A 23,203-nucleotide genomic window follows, 5' to 3' on the forward strand; every position below is an offset into this window, starting at 1 on the left:
TAGCCTTACCTTTGAGCAGACGTATTTATGCTTTGTAATGTTCAACACATTTGTCCACACGGTTTTATCCATCGTAGGCACCGCTCACGTTGGCCCTCATTTATGAAACGTTTTCTCTTGAACGTGAACGATTTATTTGTACCATTGACCGAGTTATTTCGGCTTGTTTTTCCAGCCCCTCTGCTGTCAGGAGACCGGGTCCAGCACGGGGGCGGAGGACACGAGCTCTCCCGCAGCTGTTGCCTCGTTCTGACTCATGAAAAAAACGAGTAAAATAAAAGACACTGCATGTGCATAAACTCAGCTACTGTGTGTTTATTTAAATATAAGTACACCTACATGTAGGCCTAAGAGACTGCAATATAAGCCTGTATATTACTATTAGGACTATAGAATAGCTACATGTGTCAAGGATGTAGGCTATAAACTTCAGCTGGAGTCCGATTTACTACGGCAACACGGTTGACCGCATGATCTCTTTTCATTCCGCATTCTTTCTACAGCCTTTAATACCAGTTTTCAGGCTGCCAAATAGTAAACACGTTAGTACAAATGAATCCTCCAGACAATCTCTCGGGGTATCTAGTGTCCGATTTACAAACGCCGTGGGCGCACCGCTTCACCATCTTGCTTGTTTGTCGGACCTGCTCACATAGTAACGGTTGCTATGATGTGTGATTGGACAATGGCCGTTTTGGGGGAGGGGCCGGCGAGAGGTCAATTGACTGTATAAAGACAGCTGAGGCAAAGAAAGCCATGAGGACACCCTGTACAATAAGGTAATTGGGGTGTGGCAGTACCTCGGTCCAAGGGAACCAGCTCGGGTCGTGGGTTCAAATCCACGTGCGGACCAAGAACAGAGTGTGGAATGGTAGCTGGAGAGGTGCCAGTTCACCTCCTGGGCACTGCCAAGGTGCCATTGAGCAAGGCACTGAACCCCCAGCTGCTCAGGGTGCCTGTCATGGGCAGCCCCCTCACTTTGACATCTTTCCATTAGTGCGTGTATAGGGCTTGGGCATATGTGTGTATTTCTGTGTGTAATAACTAACAACAGAGTGAAACTTTTTTTTATTTTCCCTAGCAGGATCAATAAAGTATGTCTTAATCTTAAAGTGGCTGCTAACGTGGCTTCTGACACAGATTATGGTCAGAAAATTGACTTAAAAAAAGAGCAGCAGGCTGGAGAGGAGAATCTTGTTTAAAAAACATTTTCATGGTTTGCTGCAGTGACTTCTGCTGTCACTGTACAATTCATATCATCCAAAGTAGCCTAAATGTTTTAATGCATCTATTTATATTAACAGTACCCTGGGAAGATGAAAGGATTACTGAACAGTCCCAAGGGGCCCCTGGACCAATGCCTCTGTTTGAGGTGACTGTTACCATTTCTTGTTTGAATCAAACAACAAAGAGGCACAAATGACCACAGAGAGACAAAAGTGACCACAAAGAGATACAGAATGACTACAAAGAGGTGAAAAACAACACAAGATGCAAAAAGTTGCACGACTACCAAAAAATGCTAATCAGCTACCTAGAGACGCAGAACTAAGAGATCCACAGCGACTACAAAGAAACGCAAAACAACCACATCTTGCTCCCATGTAGGAGGGTTGGGGGTCCTTTGACATGTCTGTGCCCAGGGACACATTGTCTCACCCAACATCTCATGCAACACACTGCTAGCTCTGAAATATTTTTAGAAGTTTTTTTTTTTTTCTTCAAAAATGATGACAAATATCTGAAAAGCATTTCCCTTTCTGTGTGTATCAGGACACAATAAGTCAAAGAGCTTTATTGATATGATCACATATGAGATTATTTACATTCAATATGACAGTGACCGGTGAGCACCTTTGTCTTCCCTTTGTCCTTTTTCTGCTTGATTAGGATGTGTGCCCTGTGTGAGTTTGCAAATGTGTTTGGTTCAGATAACAGTAAAACAAGGGTTAAAATAGCCCACCAAAGGGAAAACAGCTATTTTCTCAAGGAACACACGGTGTTTGCAGGGAACACACAGACATACACAACTTGTATGGATTCAGACTCCACAGTGAAGCTGGAATCTGCAATCACTCAGTGATTTCAAGGATGCAGACATTTGAGAACACAGAGTATGACTGCATAAAGGGATTTGAGATTAGCGTTCTCAGGGGAAATAAAGTGTAATTGGTCCTTTATGAAAATATTATGATCTACAAAAATATTCATCCATGAATTCTAATGAAAAAAGTAAGAAATGTATACATATACGTACAATATGAAGTACAGTCTCTGTGGTTCTTCAAAACTGCATTTTCACACATTTCACCATCTGTAGATGTGTGCATGTGCAAATATGTATGCGCACACACACACACACACACACACACACACACACACACACACACACACAAACCAATATGATTATACAAGATCAAATCCAGATTAGGCTAAACCATGGTGGTATTTGAATGATATTTGTGGGGAAATTAAGGGCAAAATGTGAAGAACGGAGACACTGAGCTCTTGATGACATCTGTACAGGAGTGAAACAAACAATGCTGACAGATCATGCTGACTCAGTTGAGGCACTCCTACTGCAGAAAAGTAAAGTGAGTTTATTTGTCATCGTAGTTCATTTTACTGCTCGATCTCCTTCAGGTGATCCAGGTTGTTTGGTCGATGGGCACCCACGTTTAATGTGGGTTCCTGGAAACTGGAAGTCACACCCTGAGGGGAAAAAAGCAACTAATTAAATGTTTTTAATACTTGTGTGGTTTATATGTGCAACTTCAAATAGTAGACAGAACGTTCCTATTTTATATTTCCAATGTTACACAAACAGTTAATGGTAATGGCACACAACTCCTCATAAGAAATTCATCATTCTGTCCTTTTGGGTGGCCTAAAAGTAAATGAAATGTTGTATATTACTTTGTGAATTAACAAAATAAATTTGAAATACAGTACAGGCCAAAAGTTTGGACACACCTTCTCATTCAATGCGTTTCCTTTTTATTTTCATGACTATTCACATTGTAGATTCTCACTGAAGGCATCAAAACTATGAATGAACACATATGGAATTATGTACTTAACAAAAAAGTGTGAAATAACTGAAAACATGTCTTATATTTTAGATTCTTTAAAGTAGCCACCCTTTGCTTTTTTATTAATAAGGGAAAAAATTCCACTAATTAACCCTGACAAAGCACACCTGTGAAGGTAAAACCATTTCAGGTGACTACCTCATGAAGCTCATTGAGAGAACACCAAGGGTTTGCAGAGTTATCAAAAAAAGCAAAGGGTGGCTACTTTGAGGAATCTAAAATATAAGACATGTTTTCAGTTATTTTACACTTTTTTGTTAAGTACATAATTCCATATGTGTTCATTCATAGTTTTGATGCCTTTTGGCCTGTACTGTACATTAGCTAAGCTTTCAGATAAAATCATGATGTGATTCATTGGGTAATCACATCACCCAATATTAACATTAACAATCTTGACTATACGCTGCGCCAGTGCCCGGAGTTGAAAATCAACACTGGTTTAGCTGCGTCATCCTCCCCAGCTCCACCCTCTTGTCCAAATATGGTCACGTCCGGTAAAAAAAAAAAAAAAAGATGGCGAAGGCCAAATGGCAAACTCGTGGTTTACAAGAACAGCAGTCCACTTGGCTGGGTTGGGTCAGTGGGTAGAGCGGGCGGACACATACACTGAGAGGCTTATGCCATGACGCAGAGGTCCAGGGTTCGAGTCCCACCTGTGACGATTTCCTGCATGTGTTCACCCTTTCTCACCTCCCTGTCCTATCAAATAAAGGCGGAAAAACCCCAAAAATAATCTTAAAAAAAAGAAAGAAACGGCAGTCCACAATTGAATGGGTGACGTCACTGCTGCTATGTCCGGTATTGTTTTTTACAGTCTACGGTAAAATCCCATCCCACAAAAAACTGACTGGGTTTCCTTATTTCACAGGTTTTGACAATCCAGATACCCAAATATATAAGCACTGAAAATATGGGGTTTTCATGATATGTCCTCTTTAAATAATTTTTGTTTGGGGAAGCCACTTAAGGGAAGCAGAACTCACTGTTAACACATTGACATATTTTTAACAAAGTTATTACAGCTAACATGTTAGCAAACATTTGCTCATTTATACATTGAGCAGCTACGAAGCAACATAATCATTCATTTGGAGTTGAGTTTCTGTCCACCTGACAATTGTGAATCCATTTTAACTTTCCTTTAGCTCTGTTTTTGTCTCTAACAACTCCTGAGGGAAATATCTGACTCTTTAGTCTTAGTCTTAGCTCTTAGCTACTAAATGCCCCCACATGTTCACCAGCTAGTCGCTAACTGTGTCTTCTGTTTGGTGCTGAGCAGGTACAGTGAGGTTTTTAGAGATTTGTTCCCTGAAAACAGCCGCCTGTCGTTGCTTGAAACTAGGCTGATGAGAGCAGTGAGAGGGAACCAAAAACAGTAAAGTTGTGGGGTGTAAAACCAAAACAATGAACTGAAGGACACCAAAAAGCTCCATAGAGCTGAGGAAAACTGTGAGATGGAAATGATTTGGGCCAATTGATCAAGTGTTAAAATACTGATTAGTGCAGCTTTAAAAAGTATGTATAAGTTACAGAAATGTTGTGCTTCTCTAATTCTGACATGAACCACACGAAAAACCTCATAATTGGTATTGGATTTTACAGAAATAACATTATGGAGCTGTTACATAAAATGTCATGTGCAGAAACAGATGTTAACTAAGAAAAGCCAGAGGGATTAGCACCATAGGAAACCTGTCTGTACTCCTGCACCTAGAGCAGGATGTAAACACTGCTGATCCAAAAACACCAAGACGGACAACAATAGGACGAGAGCGACTTTGTAGAATCAGGCCAGATAAGCACATCTAATATGTGATCAAACCATTTCCTTCTCCTGGTGGAAGTCTGAGAGAATGAGATAAAACAGCAGGTCAGTGAGTTTTTCCATAAACTGGATGACTGAATAACGCTGGCTACAGATTAGGTCGACCTGGTTTGTAAATCCACGCAGAAACAACAACAGGATATTTGACAAAGGCAACCAGAGAGTAATTTCCCCTCATCGTCAGTGATCACGACAACAAACTGCCTCAGGCTGCTGACATAGAGATAACATCTCTATCTGATCCACCCAATGTAAAAACCAATGTTCATAATAATAATAATACATTTTATTTATATAGTGCTTTTCATAATATTTAAAGACACTTTACAGAGTTAAAAAAGAAAAAACACAAAAAATATAAAACATAAACATTAAAAGCATCTCTAAAAGGTGAGTTTTGACTTGTGATTTGCACAAGGACAGATCGGTGAGTTCTCGGATGTGATTGGGGCAGAACCGTTGGCAATGAGAGTCATTTTTGTATTAGTCTAACATTGTTTCATTAGGAAAACTCTACATTTTATACATTTAACCTTCACTGTATTTGGGTAGCAAAAGAAATCTTGGACATGGATATCTTTAAACATGGGTAAATAAAACCAAAAACTATCCTCATTACTTACCAGCCAGTAAGGGAAAAGTGTTTTTTGTAATTTGGGTGAACTAACCTTTTAAATTGTGATGTTACTACTTCTACATACAAATTGGGATACACCTTTCACCGCTGTGTGAAGTAAGACTGATGTACCTGCATGCTGTGCTGGCTGCAGGCCATTGGCTGTCCGGCGGGCGTGTCTCACCTCTGTGCACAAACTGAGCTGGTGGGGGGGAGAAAGTGGAGGGAGAGCTGTTCGAGGTGTCGCAGCACAGGGATTAGAAAGCTAGAGAGAGATAGAAGATAAATCAAAGAAAGAGAATGTCAGAGAAGGAGAAATGTATTAATGTACATAAATGTGCAAGGGAGCGTTGCTGCACACTCACCACTTTCAAGACCGGGCTGTGGTGTGGTGGATGCAGAGAGGGCAGGGAGGTGTTGCAAGAGAGCAGGCAGGGCTTCTGGCGTCGGTCCATGGATGCAGAGGAGTGAGGTCGCAGGCCAGATGCTGACGCAGTTGGAGACTTCACGTTCCTGCCCAGGCTGTTTGATTTGCTTTCCCTGCGTTGGTACTCTATTGGAGACTGAAGGGCTCCAGTGGACAGGAAGAGATGTCACATTACTCAAACGCACCAAACTCTTAAAACTGTGGTTTTATTGAAGAAACACTAAGCTCTGGTACCATTAAGGAAGTTCCTCTGACTCTCCAAAATCTGGACCACGTCATCAAACCAAGCTTGCTGTATTTCCAGAGATGATGCCTGCATGATGAAGCGCGTCACACTGCCATTAGTCCCGCGGGAGGTCAGAACCAGAGAGCATAGATCATTCTCAGAGTGCTCCTCCACGCCCAAACAGCTGACCTGAAGCACACAGGAGACTTGTTAAACATTAAGAAAAAAACACTAAACCAAAGATGTTTTAAAACGCAGTGTCATTCGCACCTTGATGCTGTTCTTAAAAGTGTACCCTGGCAAAGAGAAGCCCTTTTTCTTATCAATTGGCTCACTGAAGATGACCAGCTGCTCAAACAGAAAGACCCTCCTCTCCTTCGCTTTGGACGGTAAGCCGCTTTCCTGCTCGCTGACAGAGAAGGTATCCTGCTGGAGCAACTTCCCCTGAGCCGTTATTTTCCCCTGAAACAGTGTGTTCGTCACAAACATTGCCATAGACTGTAAGTCACCCTGGATATGCATTTCATCTGTGATGATGGAAAGGAAATAATCAGTATCTCACCTCAAAACCTTGGAGCCTGCCCACATTCATCATATCATTACAGCGTTTTGGCACAAAACACATCACCTCCACCGCCCCCTGATGAGAGAAATTGGATGGAGGAGAATCAGTTGAAGTCAAAACACAATTTTGTGTTATACAGACTCACAATAGCACTTTACACATTCAATTGCCAGTTCATTAGATACACCTAGCTGAAACTACTGCAGTCTAATACAAACCCCCCGCAATAAATCCTAATTTCAAGACGTTTGAAAGAACAGTTCAACAGTTCAATAAAAACTGAACCTTATAACCTTCATGAAGGTAGGATTAATTGCAGGACTGTTGTATTAGACTGCATTAGTTTTAGCTACTGTAGGTGTACCTAATGAACTGGCAGCTCACTGTATATGTATTCACATTAAGTAATAAGCTCATACCTGCAGCTCCTCAACATCCCTTCCAGCTTTGCTGTAGTACTTCAGGAAGTCCTGGGGTTTAACAGTCAAAGAGAGGTTCATTTAGAGTTTTAATAATTTTCAATAAAAAGGAAACAATACCCTCGTAATAAAAAACAAAGGAGGAAACGCTACTTGGATGCGACCTTGATGTGAAGAGCCTTTTATTATAGTGTCTACATGATTATAAATAAGACAAAGGCTATTGACTGCACACAGGTCTTCCTCAGAATTCGTGGGAAGACCGAAGCAGTTTGCCTTTTCAATTCCTCTCTCGCGGACATTGATTATATCTTTAATGTTGTGTAACAGTGCCATGCATGCAGATACACAATCATGTTAAACTGCAAACCTTCAGCAGTAGCTGATACTTCATGATCCTCTGAACAGGTTTGATAAGCAGATCATTGAGCTGCAGCCTGTGACCCAACTGCTGCCTGAGATCCTGTCAGGTCACAGAAAAAGAGAGAACGTGTCCTCAGTAAAAAATAAAAATCATTAAATAGCTCCAATAAAATTGACACTAGTACAACAGTTTACTCACCTCAAAGTAGGTCTCGATGTACTCAGAGACAATGTGTTCTGATTTTGGTTTGTTCTGACAGTAAACCACATACATGTGAAGACGTCGTTCCTGGAAAAAAAAGAATTAAAGAGAGAGAGAGAGAGAGAGAGCTCACGTGACAATTATTCCAAATAATTTGTGTGTGAGGGACAGTGACGAACGGACAGAGGAAGAATTAAGCCTCTGAGCTACTCTGACTCTTAGTTTCCTCTCGGTTTTCTTGTGTTCCCATTTCCTTCATGAGTTTTTTTGGGGGGGGTTTTGTTAAACCAGTGCAGGACCTTTGCCTCATTAAATAGTTCCAGTGGCTGACAAAGAATAGTTTAATTTGCCGTGGATTAATTGCCGTGCTACACTACACTGAGTGAAGTGGATAGAGGAGCTGAGCTGGAAAAGCTGCACCAAATCAAAATATTTTTCAGATTTTCTCCAGTAGTTTATTTTTCTGCTGTAACGACACTATATACTGATACCGATATGTAAAATGCCAATAAAATGTATATACTACCCTTTTTATGTTTTACAACATTGAATCCACGTGATCAGTATGTTTCAATTTATTCTCTTGTATATGTTTGTAATTCCTTCCATTCTCAATTTGTAGAGATCTGTTTTCACTTTGATATTAAATAGTTTTCTCAAAGTTCAGTTTTAACAACATAACATCATGACTTCGCGTAAACATACATGCCCACTTTCTTCAGCCAAGTGGCGTGTTATCTGTACGCATTTTGAACTATCCGCGTTTATGTCTACACCGTATACAGCGGACGCCAAGTGGCGTGTTATCGCGTAAACATACACGCCACTTTCTAAAGCCAAGTGGCGTGTTATCTGTACGCATTTTGAGCGCCATATACAGCAGACGGGTTGGGTTTAGTAAAAGAAGAAAGCGACGGTTGAGTTTACGAAATGTGACACGCGGGACACGATCCCCGGTCTCCTGGGTGAAAGTCCTTTGTTTGACCCATCCACCACCCAACCAACCACCCTACGCGGATTTTCACCTTTTCATACTACTCGCTACGCCGTAAATTAACACGCAATCTCAAGGTAATGTAAGTCAATGGAGGCCAAACGGCATTGATAAACACGCTAAAAATGGAATACAAATTGGCGTGTCATACATACGCCACTTCAGGAGATCAGTCTGGTTTTAAACAACCACATATAAAAAACAAGGAGGGTGTGAATACTTTTTATAGATCTCTGAGATCTGTAATTCCAGCTCATTTTCACACATTGCGCGGTTTCTGCAGAGCATCTTTAACGCTGATTGTCAGCTTTGAGAGCTGATGATTGGAAAACTGTTTATTCTGCAGCTGCACCTGCAGATGCAAGATCAAGACACATATGGATGGTGGTAACTCACTGATGTAGACTCACATGTTTGATGAAGAGCTGGGCCAGGCGGTCAGGATCACCCACACATTTCTCCAGCTCTCCCAGCAAATAACTGTGTGAAACAAAGCAGAGAAAGTCAGGCAGAAACAGTCATCCATCCACATACACACACACACACACACACACACACACACACACACACACACACACACACACACACACACACACACACACACACACACACACACACACACACACACACAGGGTATTTTTCCGAAAATTAGATGAATCAGATCCCGGGAATAGCTTTTTTTTTTTTTTTTTTTTTAAACCCAAGTAATGTATCGATATCATTCAAATATGCGTTCCCAAATCCCAAACTGACATTTTTATATATTATTTATATCATTATTAGGGCAAAAGAACACAGTTTATGTCCATCATCAATTGTCTTCATAAAATCTAGGCAACTCTTATAAAACCAATATTTTACAGAACTTCATTATAAAAACTAACAAAATCTGCTAAAGTAAACCATTGAATGATTCCTAAACCATTCTGTTAAACGAAATCCATTCTGTGACTGTTGAGATTTGTAAACGGCTGCAAATGGGAATAATCACTCGAAGTTAACCAAATATTTCTTTATTAGGGCAGGGCAGGCATTTCTCTTTTAAACACAAGTTCAACTAAATTAAAGAAAACGACCCACAGAAATGTACAACTGTGCACTGCAAAAAGACAGGGCCATATCCTATGTAAAACTGAATTGGGGGGAAAAAATGCCTAAACACAATATCAGCATTGCATTGAACTCGTGACAACTTAGGCTACATATTTCTTTTAGTTTACAATGCATTCTCACACTGCCCTTCTTTCTTTTTCTTCTGGAAGTGTGCTTTCAAGAAGCAGAGAGCGTCGATAGACTCTGCGCTCAGGCGGTTTCGGATTTTCGTGACAAATTGGCCGCAGATAGAAAAACGCTCTCTCTGCCTCCACGGATGTAGCCTACTGCTGCGTAATGAATTTAGTGAGCCTGTATTACCGTTGCTACGGTACGGCTCCGTCGCCTGCATCAACGTTACCGTATGACAACAATAGACGCGCACTCTGACTCACTTCTTATGCCAGTCGTAGATCTGGTGGATGTTTCCAAACACAATCCTATCCTTCCCTTTTAGGTCCTCTGGAACTACCTGATTGGCCATGGTGCCCATGTAGCCCTATACACACACACACACACACACACACACACGTGTCACTAATCAAATCAGAGTTTTGGATAGTCAGTTTAAGACGTGAATGTTGCAGAGTGTTATTGATAAAGGGAGCTCGGTAATGTCTAAATGTCATAAGCAGATTATTTACTAAAGACTGGAAAAGAGACATACCTGCACTATGAGTCCAAGATCTTCCACATACAACCTTTCTGTCTCTATCAGCTCTGTCAGCACATATCTGAGATAGAGATTTTGAAAACGGCAAACAAAGGACATTAAGAAATAGAAATGTACATTTTGACAAAATAGCCAAATTTTGGAAATATGCTTATTCGCGTTCTTGCTGATAGTTATGCCTATAGTCCACATGTACATGGGTATTTTTGTAAACAGTGTTTTCCTGTCTTCGTTCTCAAAGAAAATCCCATCCACACAAGCACTGTTTTGAAAATATCTCTGTCCAAAACGAAAGGGGTATCAATCTTCTTATCTAACTTTATGAAAAAAAGTGAATAAGAATGTTTCCCCAAAATGTCAAACTACTCCGTTAATGTAGAGGTCAACACCTACATGCTCTTTTCTAAGGCAATGTTTCTCTCCTCTTCGCTGTCCACTGTAGCAGACCACTGGCTGGCTGAGTCATCAGTCACAGTGCAGCCATCTTCCCCTTGGAGAGTGTGGATGCTGGACTTTTGACTCTAAAACACACAAACAAGACAGTACAGCTTTTGGTAAGCATCACTGTAACATATTATGTGAGAGGAGACAGACAGATCCTGTTCTGTAGGGCAGTGAGCCAGTGAAAAGTAAATTTTCTCTAGTACAGTTCTGAAGTATAATTTTGAGGTACTTTACTTAGTATTTCCATTTACTCCACTACATTTATTTGATAGCTATAATTACTAGGTACTCCTCAGATTAACATTTTTATTAGAGTTGTTATCAGTTTTACTATTGAAAGATTTGCCCTGTAAACCTCTTAGATGGTTTTTATTTTGAGGTTAAGAAGTAAAGTCACCCATTATTTAACAAGTAAAGCAACAAACTTAAATCATAAAGCTCCATCTACAGCAGCCCCTGACCCAGCCAGCACACATCTGTAGAAATATATACTGTAAAGATGAGAGGGTCCTGATTCTGGGGAACACATCAGTAGAACAATTGTATGCTCCACTCTGCTCTCCCCAAATCCCAAGTAACCTGAGAGTAATAATAACTTTTTAATGTCTCTTCTTGCTGCTCAGGAGACTGTTGGGCAGATACATTTGGAAAAGTAGAATGTGGCCTGACAGATGATGTGAATAATGAGCAACATTTTGTACAATTTGTCCAGTCAGCTTATAAAGGTTGGGGTAATTGACCACAGTATGGAAAGTTGTTATATAACAACTATCACTCCACACTTAAAAGCAGTATAATCTAATGTGAATCTGACTGCAATCCTCTTGACAAACTGTAGTCTCACCACATGTTGTGCTCTGCCTCGGCGCACTAGATGATAATCCTTCTGCTGTTTATTTTCCTCATTCTTTTTTGCTCTCTCACTCTGTCTGAGTCGACTGTTCCTTGTCTTTACCCAGCACACATCCTGCCTATGAGAAACATCTCAGGCTTATTCAAACTCCATGTCCACTCTGGTTCTGATCAACTAGTCAGAAGCCATTAAAAATAAGCTTAGCTTGCTTGTTGCTCTAAATGTTTCATTGCCTCTTACAGTAATTTCTCATCAGCTTGAACTCCATTAGCTTCTCTGAAAACGGCGAGGAGGTTAAAGGAATAATTCGGCATTTTGGGAAATATGCTTATCTGCTTTTATGCCGAGAGTTAGATTAGAAGATTGATACCACTCTCATGTCTCTGGGGTTGTAGCTGGAGCCAGCATCCGGTTAGCTTAGCTTAGCTTAACGACTGGAAACAGAGGGAAACGGCTAGCCTGGCTCTGTCAACAAAATCTGCCTACCAGCATCTCTGAAGCTCACTAATTAACATGTTATATCTCTTTGTTTAATCCGTTAAATGACAATTTACACTTTACAATGGGTTATGTGTTGAGCTATGTGCCAGAGACTCCAGGAAGTTACTACTCCCAGGCAATAAATAGTCAGTCATATAACTCCTTGTTAAAGAGTGACTTGTCATTTTTACACTTCGGTTTTTGTAGAGATTAGACAGAGCCAGGCTAGCTGTTTCCTTTTCTAAGCTAAACTGACTGGCCACTTGGTGTAGCTTTATATTTACCATACAAACGTGAGATTGGTGTCAATCTTCTCACCTGACTCCAAAGCAAATAAGCATATTTCCCAGAATGTCAATTTATTCATTTATAGAGATGATTAGGCTTCTATTTACCCTGACCTGGGCAGGACAACATTGAAGGGTTGAGAAGCTGAAGTAAACATAAAGATGCAGGGCTCTATATGTCTCAAAGGGCCATTGGACTGAGAAAGGCTAAAAGTGAGGTCAGTCATTTATCAAGCAGAACAATGTGAAACAATACCTACAGGAACTGGACCAGTTGACAGCCAAGGAAGGAAGGAGACCAAGAACTACAAGTTCATGTCGAGCTGTAGGTGTAGGTAAACCCATTCCAATCCTACAGCCAACGGCAGTATTTATGTTCACATACGGCCGGTGACCCTGGAGCTCCCCTAGGCTAATTAGCTCTCTATTGCTCAGGCTTCTTGGGTGTCATGACAGTACCCTCCTCACCCCCAACCCTGACCCTGTTTTAGCCTTTTACAGACTGCTTTGCTAGTTAATTACTTCCAGATGTCGTCTAGAAAAGCCCACAGAATTGATTCCACTACACAGGGCCTTTCAAATAGTATTCACTACATTGTAGGGTTATCAGAAGTCGTAAGTGCTTGTGTGTTTGTGTGTGTGCATAAACACAAAATATGCAGTAAAAGTATATGCTATTCACTTAGTCGAATGATGTGTGCAAATAAAAAGCCTTTCACATGCTAATACAACTGTACAGGATGTAGAGAGATGTGCACGTTTATAATTCATAGATGCAGTGAGAGTTGTATCGACATTTAGGTGTATGTGTTTCTGTCATTTATACATTATTAACTCATGAGACCTGCATTACTAAAGGGGTTGATGATGAGAGAGGTTCTACTGAAAGTATTACAATAACTGTAAGGGGAGTGAAGAATCCAGTGGTGGGAGCACTTTCGACTTTTAGTTTGCATTATTTATTGTTCATTTGTTTCTCTCAACTACTTTGTATTTTTATTGTCCCATCAGAAAAAAATATAAATTTTATACACTGTGTCATTTCATACCATTGCAGTAATAACCTGTACTATATGTTCCCCAACTTTCTTTGCACCGCAAAAAAAAATTTTTTTATGTTCTTGTAGACCGGATGACCAAGGTAAAAAAACTAACTTTTTCTACTTTCTTTGTTCATATGATTCAGTTTTCTAGTTCTTTAGTTCTTATATTCTAATACATCTTCATTTCAGGATTCATCAATCTTCAATCAATTAATCAATCAATCAATCAATCAATCAATCAATCAATCAGATTCACTGACAACTGTACTTTATCTACTGAGACAGACCTGTTTGTCTGTGCCTTGCAGGAGGTCAGATAAGTAGCTGTGACAGGGCGGCTGTGTAGGAGAAGGAGTTGCTGGACTCAACAGACTGTCTTTCAACACCTGTAGAACACAAACACAACAACCGTTACAAACAAGAACATAAAATGTTTCCTCAGGAGGTATAAATGTAGCCGTCTGTCTTTAGGTCTCACCGTGTCTCCTGACGAGAGGATGGCGTAGTTGTTGTGCGGTTCCAGAGGCCTAGGCTGAGTTTCATTGTGGGAAAAGAGCAATGGCGGTTGCCTCCTGTCTGACTTCCACATCTGCTTCTCGACTTTTCCCGCTCCTCCTCTGGCATCAGAGCTCAGCTTGCGGACGGGATTGGTGAGCCATTTCTTGAGGGCACTGACAGGGTGCCGTGATCCTCCAGACGAGGAGTGTGAGCAGGGGCTGGAACTGCCTGGGGCCTGGTGGGGCACAGGGCCCACTGATGGGGTGATACTGACGGTACTGCCTGCCACAGAGTAAGACTCTGCTGTAGAGAGAAAAAAAGAAAGAAAGACAGAAAAGGATTGGGTTAACATACAGCAACTAATTGTGGGGTACATCCTCTCAGGTCAGACGCTGCAGACAGATTTCTGCACAAAAATGTTGGTCAATTTCCTGTGTTAAGCCCTAACTGTAACTTTAGTAGCTGCAGCTACTGTACCAACCGGTCCTAAATCATTATAAACACATCTGTTCTCACGAGGAAGGACTCATAAGTTTAAGCAGAATTTATATAATGCATTTGTTAGACACTGTCTAAAAAAGAAAGTGCATTTAAACCAAAAATGTGATGACACCAACCAAAGGTCCATCACTGCGCTTTATACATTCTATGGCTTTTACTAAGCTGTGTAGAAGCAATACTGGACAATAGGCAGTACTGGACAATAGATAATAATAAATTAAATCTAAACTGAACATGGAAAGTCTTCTTTTTAATGCATTGACACAAACATAATTTGCATTTGCAGAGGTGCACCTCATGTTGTGACATGCAGACAACATGACATGAGTCGTTCGGCATTTTTTATTTATTTAAAAAGAACGCAATGCTGCCTGAACCTATATAGGGGTGGATATTGAACCACCAACCTCTCAACAATAAGATTTAAAGAATGCAAACTGGAATGATTTTATCCTGTCCTTAGTCACAACTAAACACGTCACATATGCAATGAACTGCCCTCATTCTACAACACTGGCACTGACACCCTTTTACGCCACAGCTGGATTTTTTTTTACAGCTTTAAGTCTCTTGACTATGGAAACTGGTACATAATCCTCTACCACACTGTTTAATCAAGCACCCTAACATTAACATTTCACTCTGTTCTGCTGATCGTAGCAAAGTGGAATCTTTCAGGAGCCTCATTTTGTCGTTTTGGACTCCTTCCAGAAGCCACTATTCCCTGTCAGCACATTTATGTAAGCTGTAATCATAATAACAAGCTTTCAAGAAGGCAGTGGAAATCTGGGTCAGCCATTTGCCAAAACTGCCTGATACTGCAATTAAACAAGATGCCATATTGACAGTGAAATACTAAATAATGGGTTTTTCTTCATGCTTCATTTCAGTTCTCCTTTTATTTCACGGGGACCAGCAAATCTTCAATAATTGCAATAAAATACACAAATATTACGTTTACTGTTCACAACATTGGTGATGATCATGTGTGATGATTTTTTTTTCAAATACGTACTGTATAGTTATAATGTTAATATAAAAATAAAAGAGTCTACAGCCATGTTAGCGGCTATGTGAAGCTCCATTACCAGTGCATATCAAAATGGCAATGCTGAATGTTAAGCAGGTGTGAGGTTTAGCATGTTCACCATTTTAGTCGAGCGTGGCTAACATTTGGTACTTAGCATTAAACACAAAGTACAGCATTAGTTTTGCAGATGTTAAGTTATAAACTAAAGTACTGGACAAACTCAAGTTATATAACGACCAAATGACTCATAGCAACGGCCCCGGTCCTTCCTTTCTAGCACCCTGGCATAAGCTTTCCCAGGGAAGCTGAGCAGTGTGATACTCCGATAATTGGAGCACACCCTCAGGTCCCCCTTTTTAGAAATGGGAACCACCACCCCAGTCTGCCGGGCACTGTCCCTGATCTCTGCGCAACATAGAAGATGCGTGTCAGCCAAGACAGACCAACAACATCCCTGCAATTAACCATAAACTGTCAGAAAGTCTGTAATTTAACTATAAAATTTATTTCTGACACCATAGCCTCAACTATGTGACTCAAATAAGACCATACCAGAACAAATTCTTAAGAATCAGGTTGGTGCAAACATCCACATGCCCACATACATACACACACACATACTGTATGTCACGTTGAGCAGAGGCAGGCATCTGGTCTCTTTGTTTTTCATCTATCAAGATCAGACCATTAACAACCACCTTACCATCTGTTGAAATGATGCAAAAAGTGCACCCTACTGCAGGGTTTTCGACAAACACATCAGCCTTTCCTATGAACTGACCCTTAATGGTCCGTAATGGTCATTGTGACATCCAAACCACTGCAGAGCTTAGCGACTCAGCTTGTCATGTTTGTTTGAGGCGCTTGTTATGTGTCATTTTCCCACAGAGCAACAGCTGGCCCACTATCCGGTCCGCAGGGAGTGTCAGCAGTCAGCCTGCAAGCATGCATGCTGTGAATGCATCCTCGCATGCAGGCTTTATGGACATCCAAATTATATTAAACATTGTCCTCTTGTATAAACGTTCTGTCTATGAAAATAGTAAATACTGGATGTTAAATTTTAAGAAAAACATTTTCTATGACCATTCACATTTATCACTGGGGCAGATTTGTGTAATTTGTCATGGAGGTGGTTTCATGTGCCACACAAATTAATTGATTAATTAATTAATGGCTGGATTAAGGTTGGGTGGGGTTTGATTCTCTTGGCTACCCCAGTGGCTCGGACAACACATCTACCCAGATGGAAAGAGATGGCAGTAAATGGGACCAAAATATTAGTGAAGGGTCAGTCTCTCCAACAGTAATCCTGTCTGTTGGATTATTACCTGCCTGGCAGCTCGGTGTCAGCAAATTGCACTACACTGTGGCTCACAACAGTTTCACATGTGAGAGTGGAATTAACAGACCAATAATAAAGCTGTGATGACACACCTATTCTAGACATGCAGGTGAGGAGAGATATACGTTTCTTAACTGTTACCTTTAAAACAATCCCGTTTAAGCTTGTTGTAGTCGTCAAAACCACAGTCTTTCTTACTAAAAAGTGACTTAGTATGACCTGCTCTCTCTGAGTATGCTAATTTTTAAGTAGTATGATTTAAAATGTTAGGTTCTTTAATAGTAAAGTGGCAGTTTGTCTGTTTGAGTAAAACGTTGTAGTAGTCCATCATCAATACGATGTGAGATGTAATATAATCTGTAATTTGTACAATCTCTGAATTGATGGGTAATTAGTAACCACTTAAATGATACTTTTGAATGACAACCAAAAAGTTTGACTTTGGTTTTCACAGTATTGTTAAAGGCAAGGTGGTATATTTACTGTTACAGCTACAATACAAAATCCTTCCACAAAAATAAACCTACAATATTTTATAATGTTAGGTGTATAAAGAGAAGAAACATTAGAGAAGCGATTTTACATCATGGAAGTCTCTCTCCCTCTCTCTATTAAAGCAGATGGCTAGGAGACAGTTAACTACATCTTCCCCCACTAAACCCCATAAATGGTCATGGTCAGCAACAGCAGGAATTATTGAGATGCTTCTCAAGCTTCAAACATAATAACGACACTTCACCAAGTCTAAGCATGACTAAAGCTTTACACATGTTACGTGCCAGGCCTTCATTTGTGTGTGTATGGCAGCTGAATATGTTTGTGCTTCATATTCTGTGCGTGCTTATCAGTGCTGATGTATGAAATTGTCTTTATTGGAATCAAATAGTCATTTTGGGGTTAAAAGGCCTGCTTCACTTCCTGTTGGAATACTGCCAAGAAAAATACTTTTCAGTCCAAACCGCTGTCACTAAAACTACAAATCAGTCACTTTCATGTCGTCTGCATCCACTCACTCCTAAACAGAGTTGATTCACAGTTTATCAATCCAGGAAAGTGATAGATTAATAGAATTTAAAATGCACACGAACATCAATGTGTCATCTTCTTTGCTCCACATTAAACTAATGAGTGGTTTCATTCCTAAACATGAGGATGGACTTTTAACATGTAGGAAAATGCTACATTACAGTTGCTGTCACCCTTTTAAAAGCCTCGGGAAACGGGTTGGTCACATACAAATGCAGAATGGAGCTCAGGGTTAAAGCAGAATATGATCAGCTGATCTCCCTGTGCATCAACTACTCACCTTTACACAGAGTATCTATCCAACTCCCACTCCATACATTCAAATGCTCCTGCTAACAGCTTCTACTTATCAGTCATTGGACTGTACCTTAATTAACTTTAAAACATTCGATCAGTTTTGCTGTCGCTAACTGCTAAGGCTACTTGCTACCCACTGGCCAGCTACCACAGCTGCATCATAAAATGGTTCAGTAAGTAATATCAAACTGAGATACACCAGGCACTAGAACACACATTTCATCATCTATGTTGCCATATGTCTACAGGTACCAATATAAGTGTATAAGTGTTTGTTCACTCTTTTTGTTCTTTGCTCTTAGCGTCTGTGACCTGAGCCATTATAACGGTGATTGTATTTGCTGGTAAACGGGAATAATTCTGATTAATGTCCCTTCACATCCTGTGTGTTGACAACTGACCCAGTTACAGTTTTCACAGTGTTGCAGGACATCTACTCCTCATGCCACCACATTCTTTTTCCCACAGCGCTGCAGGCTGCTGATGTGGCTTCTCATTTGTACATTGTCGCCATCCCTCATAGTTTTTGTTTGCTGCTAATCAAAAACCTCTCAGGCTCCTATGAAAACAGTTGCCTGCTGTGGCTGGAAACGATCTCCACACCAAAACAATAAGCTGAAAGATGCTAAAATCTCTGTAGAGCTGAGGGGAACTGCAGAGTTGGGTTATATTCTCTGTGAGTTAATTTCCACTAAAAACACTTTCAAATAAGTGATCATTTGATCTATTGTTGATATAAAAAAAACATTTGATTATAGCAGCAGTTTCTATTATTTTAGTTTACATTTTAATGTTTTGCTCTCCCTGTTTGATGCATTATGTAAAGCACTTCGAATTGCCTTTGCTCTAGAAATAAATTTGGGGAGGAGGTGACTGAGTTCTCAGTGTCTGACACTTTAGAGACATTAGACTCATGTCTTATTGTCTAATTGTGTGCTTTAATGATCAGGCAGTCCTGTGGTTCAGCGACAGTAATCCAGAAAAACACACAACCAACAAGTGCAAGATGGCTGAGCCTACAGATAAACTTCTGTATTTGTAGGTGATCAGTGGTACTAAACACTGTTGTCCTTGTTAGTCATCATATTTACTTCTTCACATACTGGCAATGATGATTTCACACACACTGGTGGACTAATGGACTGTTAGTCATGGCAGTTTCTGAGGAACAGTGATGCATGTGTTATGAGACAGTGAGACTGTTGGCAGGACTTTTAAGTACATAGTAATAAGTAAGCAATTCTATCTTATTAGATAAGTAAGTTCAACCAAACATACTTTATCTGGAGGCGTTTCCCTGCCTTTATAAATAACTGTTGGACATTGTGCTAAACGAAATAAAACACTCAGGACCCTATGTTGCACTCAGCGCAATTGCCTTTGTACACCGACGCATGTATCATTCCTATTTTGCACCCGACGCACAGCGGACTTTTCCCTCCACAGACGCACGTCGGTAAATTAGGGAATGTATTTGCGCTCCTGGGGGCGGTTCAGCGAAAAGAGGAGGCGTGTTCCGGCGCAAACGTTACTTGGTGCTATTCTGCAGTTTCAGAAAACAATTCCGCCACTGACCAGGAAAAACCTGGTCTAAAGTCAGTGCTGCTAGTCTAAAGTCAGTAGCGCGTTATTCAGATGCTATTTTAGGGGCGAATGCTCGGCCATAATGTAGCGTGTGCACAACGCGCATACACTTCTCTCATCTAAATGGATGCAGCAGTTCCCATTTTTGCAAACCATACATAATTACAAAGGAAAATATTACTGAAAATGCGCTTCAGGTGTTTGGATATATCAGGAGGCACTTTACAGTACAATCCTCAAAAATTCGCAGCATTCTTTGTGGCTTGTTGTGATTTACACAACATTTCTGTGAATCATGGATGTGTTGATGACATAAATGAGGAAATATTAGAGGACTTAAGGAGACGTGATGTTGAACTACGGCGGGATCTGGTCCGGGAGTAATGCGCGATGTCCTCCTGGTGGAGCGGGTGGACGGAGATGGAGTGGGGGGAAGAGGAAGGGGCACAACAGGTGCAGGTGGTGCGTTTGGAGGTACGCTCCATGGCTGTAGCAATCCTCTCCAGACTTGAGGAGATGCGCCCGAGGGGCCGCAGCAACATCGCCACCCGGCCAAGACGGGCATTTATTACTTTGCCGCATCTCGCATCGGCAGCTCCCGCTGGCGTGCGCCAGGTAAATCCGCCGTCATAATAGCAATCCGCCATGGAACAAGCGCGCCTGCTCTTAAAGGGAATGTGAGATGACGCTCTGATTGGTTTATTGCACGTTACGCCCAAACCACACCTAGCTACTTCAGACCAACCCATTTTAGATTTGCGTCATTTATCCCGCCGGTATAATAGCAACGTTTCATACTTGCGTTTCAGATCGTTAAAATAGGGCCCTCAATGAGAGAGATTGCACAATGAACGAGTTATAAGAAGGAAGTCTTCAGGGGAGGTAGAGGGAGACCAAAAAGCCCCAATAAAACAGGGGAGAAAGCCCTAAACCAAACAAGAACACTTGAAAATGTAAGAAAATGGCTCTGCAACAAAACTATTCCTGCAACCACAATAACAGAAAAAGTATGAAAGAAGAGAAAAACTGATTAGATGAAAAAAGAACTTGGCTGTAACTAGGCTTTCTATAAACACAAAGCAAACTCACCCACAGACTCACAAACACACAGAATGGGTATTTTTAGAGTCAGATGGAAAGAAAACACCTTGTATAGCAGCAATACTGAAAGAAAGAAAAGTGTCTGAGATGTTCTATTCACGAGATGTTCTATTCAACATTGCGATCAAAGGTGAGAAAGCAAGGCAACTAAATCTCAAGGCTGTTTTTATTTTTTATATATTTAACACATCTATTTGCAGGGCCTGTCAGAGAAGTGCAGCTAAGAGCTGTTCTGTAATCACCACCGGAGCAACTAGAACAACAGAGGATTTAAGGGTCGGGGCAGTAATGGGACGTGTTTATGTGGGTCTACCTATGTGCATGTCCAAAAGTTTGTGTACGTCCAGCTGCCTTTGCTCTGAAGCAGATTCACTGTAATTGTAGGGGTACAAAACCTAAGAAAATCCCACTGTTTTTATCTGCCATCAAAAATCCATCTGATATGAAAACTAACGCTACACAGGAACAAAGGCATAAAAGAGAAAGGTCTTTACTAATGTAAGCTAATGTTTCATTTTTTACGCCGTCACATATGGAGCCCCAAAATTAACATTTACTAAATGTAGTAAAAAGTCAACAGACTTTTAAAAATATAACAATATTGTTGATTAAATAATTTTAAAAAGAGTGTAACAAGAAGTATAAGGCTTTCTTATTTCCCTTCAACCTCCAATATGTTGATAATAAAAGAAGAAACTCTTGCTTTACCACAATTAGGGCAGAGTGCTTACATAAAAGGAAAAGTCAGGATAACACAATAAAGCCCTACTCTGTATGACTTATTTCTATTGTGGTCTCAGGGAATGGGGAGTAATTATTTCCAGTCATGCAGATTGATGTATATGACATATAAGTAACATCCAAGTGCATCTCCTACAGGACAAAACTTTTTATACAAGCAATAAAAATAGCTGTTTCATATAAGTAAAAACGTCACTTCACAGTCAACTACAGCATCTACGTACCTCTAACTTGAACAAAGCAGCAGCCACATTTGCTGAGCAGTTTTCTGAACAGGTGCTGACACCCACACCCTCGCTGGTGGTGACCCCCTCTCATGATGATCCACTCCTGCTGCTAGTCTCAAGACTATCAGAAGCAGACATCATGCTGGAGGGACATACACACACACACACACACACACACACACAAACACACAAACGCACACACACACACACACACACAAACACACAAACGCACACACACTATTCCTTCGGTAATACAAGGAGGAGATGGGAGAAAAAGTGTAGAGAGCGCTCCACAGTCATAGTCCAAATCTGCATAGATACCCCTGAGACAAGACGAAAAAATTCTGTTTCCATCCCATGATTTGAAGAATAACAGCAAAAAAAACACCAGAGAGACAGCACTCTCCTCCACTCTCAAGCCTCTCTGTGTGGTCAGATAGTGGCCAAAGATTATGAGATGGACCAAAAATAAGTGAGGGAGCGATAGAGAGGCAGGGAATGGGAGGGGCTGTGATGAGGGAGGGGGTGGTGGCTAACATGCTGCACTGCTATGCCATCATCTGTTTCCCAGTCCCACCGCCTCTAATTCCTCTCCACTCTCTTTCTGCTCCCTCTCCCCTCTCTCTTCACACCTCCCTCATCAGCTTCTCTTCTCAGTGTTTGCTCTGTGGCTGTGGGACCTTTAGTACACTGACAAACATGGCTTTTTCATATGAAATAAGCAAACGGTTTGACTTTCTCTTCGCCCATACAACAAAGACAACAACAAATTTAAATGAAATGTTATTGCATGCATTTACACACTGTACATGCCATCACAAGCCATCACACACTGTACATGCCTGCTGCAGATGTGCAAACATCTGCAGTAGGCAGTTAGTTTTTCTTCTTAATCTTTCCTTTTTGCTTGTGATACACTGGATAATCCCTTTTTATTTGACCTAGCCACCAACAACAAATTAACAAATGCAAATTGTACTGAAGGGTTACCCAGACATACTGTAGTTTTAGATAAAATTCAAAAATCATATATGTTATTTTAGAAGAGGTAAAAAAAACTCCCCTCCTAATCAATAAGGTAGTCTCTTTTGTCAACACAGGTACCAAAGCATTTCCTCTGCTGTGGAAAAACCAACATGTGGAAATATCCCACACACAGCAAACTGAGCTGGCAGGATGGAGGCAGACCGATTTAATCTCAAAGCCAAGATTAAGCATTCACGACTAGATGATCTTCTGAGCGCAGCTG

General features: G+C 40.8%; 1 protein-coding gene across 1 annotated transcript; it reads right to left on the minus strand.

The window, feature by feature from the left end:
* Nucleotides 1–1,751: 1,751 nt before the first annotated feature.
* arhgef25b (Rho guanine nucleotide exchange factor (GEF) 25b) lies at nt 1,752–22,440 on the minus strand. Its single transcript, XM_039796823.1, has 16 exons — nt 21,952–22,440; nt 14,083–14,405; nt 13,892–13,990; nt 10,891–11,018; nt 10,492–10,558; nt 10,220–10,323; nt 9,143–9,212; nt 7,736–7,825; nt 7,544–7,636; nt 7,174–7,224; nt 6,752–6,829; nt 6,460–6,651; nt 6,198–6,378; nt 5,902–6,107; nt 5,669–5,801; nt 1,752–2,712 (listed from the first exon to the last, which is right to left on the minus strand). Exons 1-16 carry the CDS (start codon nt 22,043–22,045, stop codon nt 2,618–2,620), a joined length of 2,004 nt encoding a protein of 667 aa, XP_039652757.1. The 5' UTR covers nt 22,046–22,440; the 3' UTR covers nt 1,752–2,617.
* Nucleotides 22,441–23,203: the final 763 nt, after the last annotated feature.

This window comes from Perca fluviatilis, chromosome 4 (assembly GCF_010015445.1).
Source record: "Perca fluviatilis chromosome 4, GENO_Pfluv_1.0, whole genome shotgun sequence".
Lineage (NCBI taxonomy): Eukaryota > Metazoa > Chordata > Actinopteri > Perciformes > Percidae > Perca > Perca fluviatilis.

Excerpts from the sequence above, each read along its gene's own strand:
- arhgef25b (XM_039796823.1), bottom strand. The coding sequence starts at position 22,045 with ATGAGAGGGGGTCACCACCAGCGAGGGTGTGGGTGTCAGCACCTGTTC. Across the intron at positions 14,406-21,951 it reads CTGCTTTGTTCAAGTTAGAG|CAGAGTCTTACTCTGTGGCA; the intron begins GTACGTAGATGC and ends TTCTCTCTACAG. Across the intron at positions 7,826-9,142 it reads CCCAGCTCTTCATCAAACAT|GAACGACGTCTTCACATGTA; the intron begins GTGAGTCTACAT and ends TTTTTTTTCCAG.